This window comes from Salmo salar, chromosome 17 (genome assembly GCF_965601325.2).
Source record: "Salmo salar chromosome 17, fSalSal1, whole genome shotgun sequence".
Lineage (NCBI taxonomy): Eukaryota > Metazoa > Chordata > Actinopteri > Salmoniformes > Salmonidae > Salmo > Salmo salar.
Window position 1 is genome coordinate 77,139,119 of NC_138307.1, and position 10,000 is coordinate 77,149,118.

The 10,000-nt window shown below is 46.4% G+C and overlaps 1 protein-coding gene across 15 annotated transcripts in view; it reads left to right on the plus strand.

Moving 5' to 3' along the window:
* Nucleotides 1-10,000, plus strand: part of LOC106596506 (protein PHTF2) — a 133,665-nt gene that overhangs the window by 86,345 nt on the left and 37,320 nt on the right. For 14 of the 15 annotated variants that reach the window (XR_014381236.1, XR_014381237.1, XR_014381234.1 and 11 more), the window contains exon 3: nucleotides 1,437-1,493. Coding sequence is in view for 11 of the 15 variants with exons in the window: in XM_082964177.1 (XP_082820303.1) it covers nucleotides 1,437-1,493 (57 nt within the window). In the remaining 4 variants the exon portion in view is untranslated. Of the gene's footprint in view, nucleotides 1-1,434; nucleotides 1,494-2,108; nucleotides 2,225-10,000 lie in introns of those variants that run through there. The other variant, XM_082964176.1, reaches the window with a different exon arrangement.

Consider the following 10,000-nt stretch of genomic DNA (forward strand, 5'->3'; position numbering starts at 1 on the left):
TCATGGTTGGGTCACCTGACAGTGTTGTGGTTCATGGTTGGGTCACCTGACAGTGTTGTGGTTCATGGTTGGGTCACCTGACAGTGTTGTGGTTCATGGTTGGGTCACCTGACAGTGTTGTGGTTCATGGTTGGGTCACCTGACAGTGCTGTGGTTCATGGTTGGGTCACCTGACAGTGTTGTGGTTCATGGTTGGGTCACCTGACAGTGTTGTGGTTCATGGTTGGGTCACCTGACAGTGTTGTGGTTCATGGTTGGGTCACCTGACAGTGTTGTGGTTCATGGTTGGGTCACCTGACAGTGTTGTGGTTCATGGTTGGGTCACCTGACAGTGCTGTGGTTCATGGTTGGGTCACCTGACAGTGTTGTTGGTTCGGTCAACTGACAGCAACATGGATGTTGGTCTGGTCAACTGACAGCAACATGGATGTTGGTCTGGTCAACTGACAGCAACATGGATGTTGGTCTGGTCAACTGACAGCAACATGGATGTTGGTCTGGTCAACTGACTGCAACATGGATGTTGGTCTGGTCAACTGACAGCAACATGGATGTTGGTCTGGTCAACTGACAGCAACATGGATGTAGGAATGGTCAACTGACAGCAACATGGATGTTGGTCTGGTCAACTGACAGCAACATGGATGTTGGTCTGGTCAACTGACAGCAACATGGATGTAGGAATGGTCAACTGACAGCAACATGGATGTTGGTCTGGTCAACTGACAGCAACATGGATGTTGGTCTGGTCAACTGACAGCAACATGGATGTTGGTCTGGTCAACTGACAGCAACATGGATGTTGGTCTGGTCAACTGACAGCAACATGGATGTTGGTCTGGTCAACTGACAGCAACATGGATGTTGGTCTGGTCAACTGATAGCAACATGGATGTTGGTCTGGTCAACTGACAGCAACATGGATGTTGGTCTGGTCAACTGACAGCAACATGGATGTTGGTCTGGTCAACTGACAGCAACATGGATGTTGGTCTGGTCAACTGACAGCAACATGGATGTTGGTCTGGTCAACTGACAGCAACATGGATGTAGGAATGGTCAACTGACAGCAACATGGATGTTGGTCTGGTCAACTGACAGCAACATGGATGTTGGTCTGGTCAACTGACAGCAACATGGATGTTGGTCTGGTCAACTGACAGCAACATGGATGTAGGAATGGTTGGCTCAGTGGTTGTGACATGACTGATATGATGACAGAGGAAGTTGGATGGACTGCAGTTGAACCACATCTTAAACTGGTTTCAGAAGCTCCTGGGTTGAATCAGTGCTTCAATAGTTCACTCAGTAACAATTGCCAGTGTTTTCCAGGGAGTCCTGGGATTAATATATATTTATCCTAATGTGTAAATATATTGTTGAATATATTGTCAGGGAAATGTACTAATTCATGTTTTGTTTTTTGTCTTTTGCAGATTGGCGCATATGACCAACAGATATGGGAGAAGTCTGTTGAACAAAGAGAAATCAAGGTAAACTTTTTGATTTAGGTCCAATCAGAACACTTTCTCTCATCTTGTACGTAACTTATTTTGGCTCCTTTTGTCTTTCTCTACCCTTTTCTGGAACATTGTATGAGTGTCTGTCTGTCTGTCTGTCTGTCTGTCTGTCTGTCTGTCTGTCTGTCTGTCTGTCTGTCTGTCTGTCTCTCTCTTTCCGTCTGTCTCTCTTTCTCGCTCTGTCTGTCACTGTCTGACTGTCTGTCTGTCTGTCTATCTCACTCTCTGTCTCTCTCTTTCTGTCTGTCTGTTTGTCTGTCTCTTTCTGTCTGTCTGTCTGTCTGTCTGTCTGTCTGTCTGTCTGTCTGTCTGTCTGTCTGTCTGTCTGTCTGTCTGTCTCTTTCTCTGTCTGTCTCTCTTTCTCGCTCTCTCTGTCTGTTTGTCTCTGTCTGTTTCTGTCTGTCTGTTTCTGTCTGTCTGTCTGTCTGTCTGTTTCTGTCTGTTTCTGTCTGTCTGTCTGTCTGTCTGTCTGTCTGTCTGTCTGTCTGTCTGTCTGTCTGTCTGTCTCTCTGTCTGTCTGTCTGTCTGTCTGTCTGTCTCTCTCTGTCTCTCTCTCTGTCTCTCTGTCTCTGTCTCTCTGTCTGTCAGTTTCTGACTGTGCCATCAGTGCCGTCATGTTTTCAGTTGACTTTTTCCCCTCTTGCTGGTGTCGTTTGTCTTTCTTTGTCTGTCCATCCCTCCTACATGTGCAGTTTATTAGACTGGTGAGTACTGCAGCACAGGAAGTCAGATTGAAGTCAGACACTAGATTGTGATTGGTTGAGTTGGTTTGTTTCTATGTTTGTTCCTGGCCTGCTTCTTAACCCCTGACTGGCTGACTGACTAGCTGGCTGACTGACTGACTAGCTGACTGACTGGTTGACTAGCTGACTGGCTGACTGACTGGCTGACTAGCTGGCTGACTGACTGACTAGCTGGCTGACTGACTTACTAGCTGACTGACTGGTTGACTAGCTGACTGGCTGACTGACTGGCTGACTAGCTGGCTGACTGGGTAGACTAGCTGGCTGACTGACTGGCTGACTGACTGGTTGACTAGCTGACTGGTTGACTAGCTGACTGGTTGACTAGCTGACTGACTGACTGGTTGACTAGCTGACTGGTTGACTAGCTGACTGGTTGACTAGCTGACTGACTGACTGGTTGACTAGCTGACTGGTTGACTAGCTGACTGACTGGTTGACTAGCTGACTGACTGACTGGTTGACTAGCTGACTGGTTGACTAGCTGACTGACTGACTGGTTGACTAGCTGACTGGTTGACTAGCTGACTGACTGACTGGTTGACTAGCTGACTGGTTGACTAGCTGACTGGTTGACTAGCTGACTGACTGACTGGTTGACTAGCTGACTGGTTGACTAGCTGAATGGCACACAACTTTGTTTGAAAGAGACCTTTACATAATATAGTAATGCAAATCAACTTCATGTGTTTTCAGTGTTGCAGTTGTGGCAAAATTAGCATGGGAGTGGGCCAGTGGATGTGGCCAATGGCGCTGCTTCTGACTGAAAATTGTAGAGGCAATGTAGAGACAAGATGTGCTGTTTTAAAGCTAATTTCCTGCAATTGTACACATTTTTCCATGGATGGAGAGAAGATGTTACATTTTTAAAGCTAGTTTCCTGCAGTTCTACACATTTTGACATGTGGCTGAGAGAACAACTTCAGTTTTAAAGCTAATTTCTTGCAATTCTACACATTTTACCATGGCTTTATGCCATGTTCTTATGCTATCTGAGTGACTCAAACACAGTAACTAAATCAATGGGGGTCCCAGGCCATGACATTTGAACATTTTTTGATTCTCCATGACTGTCTAGTTTTATTATGGTGATTGTTAGTTCTCAAATATAAACTTTATTAAAACATATATAGCCCGATTTATCTTTTCTACATACTTTAAACAAACATGTTATTCTTTTTTTCATCATATCTTTCCTGGTTGGCGGCAATGATTTAGAAGCGATGGCCCGCTACTGCTAAATTAGTATAGGGGAAACACTGGTCTTATTTCACTCACCCAAAGAGCTGCAGATGAAAGTAAAATCCTAAAAACATCATAGTCACATGAACATATAATAACATGATGTCATTATTCCCTGGCTGTAATGGTCTGTGACCTGCACAGAGAGGAGAGAAACCCTCCAAGTGATCCACCATAATCAACAGTACTGAAACGGGAGCTGTTTCACCTGCCTGCTACAGTCCATGACCTTTCCCCTCTAGGCCCCTCTTTCATCCCTCACTCCTTCTAGAAAGAGAACAAAACATCACCCTTCGTCACCCTGCCCCCCATTCAACCCTGTCCGCTCATATAGAGGGTTGAGCTCACAGCCAGAATGTTTCATGTTTTTAATTTAACCTTTATTTAACTAGGCAAGTCAGTTAAGAACAAATTCTTATTTTACAATGACAGCCTCCTCCATCCAAACCCTCCCCTAAACCGGACGACGCTGAACCAAAGTCTCAAACACACAGTGCTTCCCGTCTGTCAGACTAGATTTTATAACAGGTCATGTAAACGGTCCCTCTGGGTTTCCAGGAGTAGTTTACCAACAACTGGGCCATCTTTAGAACCCAGCAGGGCAGACCTGGGCCAGTTACTGTGTCTGCATCGTTGTGTGCATGAGAAACTAACAAGGGCTCACACATACCATAAGAAAGTAGCTATGACAACATTACCAAGCATAGAGTCTAAATATAGATCTTTTTTACTGAGATAAAACGTCACAGTAAAGGCTTATTCATGCCCCCTGCTGGTAGTGATGATGAATTACGTTAGGTTTCTCTTATCTTATCTCACAAGCAAAACATTCCTTTAAAGACGAATAGAAAAGAGATTTACATTGATAAACAAAGCAATATAGATAAACTAGTCAGCGGACTGTATTTGAAAAGCAGTTGAGGAAGGTTTAACTCCTAGCTGGAGACAGACACCACTCCTTTCAGTTGAGGTAGGTTTAACTCCTAGCCTCAGACAGACACCACTCCTTTCAGTTGAGGAAGGTTTAACTCCTAGCCTCAGACAGACACCACTCCTTTCAGTTGAGGAAGGTTTAACTCCTAGCCTCAGACAGACACCACTCCTTTCAGCTGAGGTAGGTTTAACTCCTAGCCTCAGACAGACACCACTCCTTTCAGTTGAGGAAGGTTTAACTCCTAGCTGGAGACAGACACCACTCCTTTCAGTTGAGGAAGGTTTAACTCCTAGCCTCAGACAGACACCACTCCTTTCAGTTGAGGAAGGTTTAACTCCTAGCCTCAGACAGACACCACTCCTTTCAGTTGAGGAAGGTTTAACTCCTAGCCTCAGACAGACACCGCTCCTTTCAGTTGAGGAAGGTTTAACTCCTAGCCTCAGACAGACACCACTCCTTTCAGTTGAGGAAGGTTTAACTCCTAGCCTCAGACAGACACCACTCCTTTCAGTTGAGGTAGGTTTAACTCCTAGCTGGAGACAGACACCACTCCTTTCAGTTGAGGTAGGTTTAACTCCTAGCTGGAGACAGACACCACTCCTTTCAGTTGAGGAAGGTTTAACTCCTAGCTGGAGACAGACACCACTCCTTTCAGCTGAGGAAGGTTTAACTCCTAGCGGGAGACAGACACCACTCCTTTCAATTGAGGAAGGTTTAACTCCTAGCCTCAGACAGACACCACTCCTTTCAGTTGAGGAAGGTTTAACTCCTAGCCTCAGACAGACACCACTCCTTTCAGTTGAGGAAGGTTTAACTCCTAGCTGGAGACAGACACCACTCCTTTCAGTTGAGGTAGGTTTAACTCCTAGCTGGAGACAGACACCACTCCTTTCAGTTGAGGAAGGTTTAACTCCTAGCTGGAGACAGACACCACTCCTTTCAGTTGAGGAAGGTTTAACTCCTAGCTGGAGACAGACACCACTCCTTTCAGTTGAGGAAGGTTTAACTCCTAGCTGGAGACAGACACCACTCCTTTCAGTTGAGGAAGGTTTAACTCCTAGCCTCAGACAGACACCACTCCTTTCAGTTGAGGAAGGTTTAACTCCTAGCTGGAGACAGACACCACTCCTTTCAGTTGAGAAAGGTTTAACTCCTAGCTGGAGACAGACACCACTCCTTTCAGTTGAGGAAGGTTTAACTCCTAGCCTCAGACAGACACCACTCCTTTCAGTTGAGGTAGGTTTAACTCCTAGCTGGAGACAGACACCACTCCTTTCAGTTGAGGAAGGTTTAACTCCTAGCCTCAGACAGACACCACTCCTTTCAGTTGAGGAAGGTTTAACTCCTAGCTGGAGACAGACACCACTCCTTTCAGTTGAGGAAGGTTTAACTCCTAGCCTCAGACAGACACCACTCCTTTCAGTTGAGGAAGGTTTAACTCCTAGCTGGAGACAGACACCACTCCTTTCAGTTGAGGAAGGTTTAACTCCTAGCTGGAGACAGACACCACTCCTTTCAGTTGAGGAAGGTTTAACTCCTAGCCTCAGACAGACACCACTCCTTTCAGTTGAGGAAGGTTTAACTCCTAGCTGGAGACAGACACCACTCCTTTCAGTTGAGGAAGGTTTAACTCCTAGCTGGAGACAGACACCACTCCTTTCAGTTGAGGAAGGTTTAACTCCTAGCCTCAGACAGACACCACTCCTTTCAGTTGAGGAAGGTTTAACTCCTAGCTGGAGACAGACACCACTCCTTTCAGTTGAGGAAGGTTTAACTCCTAGCCTCAGACAGACACCACTCCTTTCAGCTGAGGAAGGTTTAACTCCTAGCTGGAGACAGACACCACTCCTTTCAGCTGAGGAAGGTTTAACTCCTAGCTGGAGACAGACACCACTCCTTTCAGTTGAGGAAGGTTTAACTCCTAGCCTCAGACAGACACCACTCCTTTCAGTTGAGGTAGGTTTAACTCCTAGCTGGAGACAGACACCACTCCTTTCAGTTGAGGAAGGTTTAACTCCTAGCCTCAGACAGACACCACTCCTTTCAGTTGAGGAAGGTTTAACTCCTAGCTGGAGACAGACACCACTCCTTTCAGTTGAGGAAGGTTTAACTCCTAGCCTCAGACAGACACCACTCCTTTCAGTTGAGGAAGGTTTAACTCCTAGCCTCAGACAGACACCACTCCTTTCAGTTGAGGAAGGTTTAACTCCTAGCCTCAGACAGACACCACTCCTTTCAGTTGAGGTAGGTTTAACTCCTAGCTGGAGACAGACACCACTCCTTTCAGTTGAGGAAGGTTTAACTCCTAGCTGGAGACAGACACCACTCCTTTCAGTTGAGGAAGGTTTAACTCCTAGCCTCAGACAGACACCAGTCCTTTCAGTTGAGGTAGGTTTAACTCCTAGCTGGAGACAGACACCACTCCTTTCAGTTGAGGTAGGTTTAACTCCTAGCTGGAGACAGACACCACTCCTTTCAGTTGAGGAAGGTTTAACTCCTAGCCTCAGACAGACACCAGTCCTTTCAGTTGAGGTAGGTTTAACTCCTAGCTGGAGACAGACACCACTCCTTTCAGTTGAGGAAGGTTTAACTCCTAGCCTCAGACAGACACCACTCCTTTCAGTTGAGGAAGGTTTAACTCCTAGCTGGAGACAGACACCACTCCTTTCAGTTGAGGAAGGTTTAACTCCTAGCCTCAGACAGACACCACTCCTTTCAGTTGAGGAAGGTTTAACTCCTAGCTGGAGACAGACACCACTCCTTTCAGTTGAGGAAGGTTTAACTCCTAGCTGGAAACAGACACCACTCCTTTCAGTTGAGGAAGGTTTAACTCCTAGCTGGAGACAGACACCACTCCTTTCAGTTGAGGAAGGTTTAACTCCTAGCCTCAGACAGACACCACTCCTTTCAGTTGAGGTAGGTTTAACTCCTAGCTGGAGACAGACACCACTCCTTTCAGTTGAGGAAGGTTTAACTCCTAGCTGGAGACAGACACCACTCCTTTCAGTTGAGGAAGGTTTAACTCCTAGCCTCAGACAGACACCACTCCTTTCAGTTGAGGTAGGTTTAACTCCTAGCCTCAGACAGACACCACTCCTTTCAGTTGAGGAAGGTTTAACTCCTAGCTGGAGACAGACACCACTCCTTTCAGTTGAGGAAGGTTTAACTCCTAGCCTCAGACAGACACCACTCCTTTCAGTTGAAGTAGGTTTAACTCCTAGCCTCAGACAGACACCGCTCCTTTCAGTTGAGGAAGGTTTAACTCCTAGCCTCAGACAGACACCACTCCTTTCAGTTGAGGAAGGTTTAACTCCTAGCCTCAGACAGACACCACTCCTTTCAGTTGAGGAAGGTTTAACTCCTAGCTGGAGACAGACACCACTCCTTTCAGTTGAGGAAGGTTTAACTCCTAGCCTCAGACAGACACCACTCCTTTCAGTTGAGGAAGGTTTAACTCCTAGCTGGAGACAGACACCACTCCTTTCAGTTGAGGAAGGTTTAACTCCTAGCTGGAGACAGACACCACTCCTTTCAGTTGAGGAAGGTTTAACTCCTAGCTGGAGACAGACACCACTCCTTTCAGTTGAGGAAGGTTTAACTCCTAGCCTCAGACAGACACCACTCCTTTCAGTTGAGGAAGGTTTAACTCCTAGCTGGAGACAGACACCACTCCTTTCAGTTGAGGAAGGTTTAACTCCTAGCTGGAGACAGACACCACTCCTTTCAGTTGAGGAAGGTTTAACTCCTAGCCTCAGACAGACACCACTCCTTTCAGTTGAGGAAGGTTTAACTCCTAGCTGGAGACAGACACCACTCCTTTCAGTTGAGGAAGGTTTAACTCCTAGCCTCAGACAGACACCACTCCTTTCAGTTGAGGAAGGTTTAACTCCTAGCCTCAGACAGACACCACTCCTTTCAGTTGAGGAAGGTTTAACTCCTAGCTGGAGACAGACACCACTCCTTTCAGTTGAGGTAGGTTTAACTCCTAGCTGGAGACAGACACCACTCCTTTCAGTTGAGGAAGGTTTAACTCCTAGCTGGAGACAGACATCACTCCTTTCTTTCCCTGTTCCAGTCATCTCTGTCTATAAAACAGTTTATAGCAGTAATAAAGATGAAGAGGAAGGTATTGATCTTCTCGTCTAATTGTTTACGGACACACATACCCACACACCTAGAGAGTGTCAGCCCTTTAAGATAATGTCTTTGATTAAGTTCCTGTATTGCTGTATACAGATAGAGAAGGTCACCATTTGACCTTTGGGTAAATATTAGCATTTGAGAGTGTTAGGATAGACAGCATTATACTACAGGGATGTGTTTAGTAGGGCACACAGTAGCAAAACGGTTTGCAACAGAACACAAAAATTCTACCTGGTCGTGTTCATTAGGACATTTGCAACAGAAAATGAATGCGGGTTTCTAATGGGTAAAGTCCAAGTAGTCCCTCCGTTTCAGAGTTTTTTCTTTTGTTTGGTGCCTATTGAACACAACCCAGTCTCCCATAACCTGGAGTCTCGGGAGGACATTTACTCTAGTATGCCGTGGCGGTTCTAGCTTGTATGGGTCCCTGACTCATACATATCACAAAGAAGTGACCAAGACAAATAGAAACACATTTGTGTTGATTTGGCACTCGAGCAGCAATACATTACCCATCCCCCAACACTGTCAACCAAGAGTCAAGACTACATTACCCATCCCCCAACACTGTCAACCAAGAGTCAAGACTACATTACCCATCCCCCAACACTGTCAACCAAGAGTCAAGACTACATTATCCATCCCCCAACACTGTCAACCAAGAGTCAAGACTACATTACCCATCCCCCAACACTGTCAACCAAGAGTCAAGACTACATTACCCATCCCCCAACACTGTCAACCAAGAGTCAAGACTAAACCAGTTCACCTTGGTGGTGTGCAGACTGGTTTTATATTAATCTTAACCATTTCACACAAACCAGAAAAACAAACAATAATATGTCTGTGAAACTATATATTCACAGTATTATGAATGAATTGGGGTTTATTTGGTAATGTTTCATAGTGTGACTGATTTGACTAATTCTATCAGTACTGTATAAAGTTAGAGATGCGCTATTTGATAGATTCCCCCGTCCCCCTACCTCTGTCTTCCAGTGGGGAGACCTGAGGTCAACCTACCCCGTCCCCCTACCTCTGTCTTCCAGTGGGGAGACCTGAGGTCAACCTACCCCCGTCCCCCTACCTCTGTCTTCCAGTGGGGAGACCTGAGGTCAACCTACCCCCGTCCCCCTACCTCTGTCTTCCAGTGGGGAGACCTGAGGTCAACCTACCCCCGTCCCCCTACCTCTGTCTTCCAGTGGGGAGATCTGAGGTCAACCTACCCCCGTCCCCCTACCTCTGTCTTCCAGTGGGGAGACCTGAGGTCAACCTACCCCCGTCCCCCTACCTCTGTCTTCCAGTGGGGAGACCTGAGGTCAACATACCCCCGTCCCCCTACCTCTGTCTTCCAGTGGGGAGACCTGAGGTCAACCTACCCCCGTCCCCCTACCTCTGTCTTCCAGTGGGGAGACCTG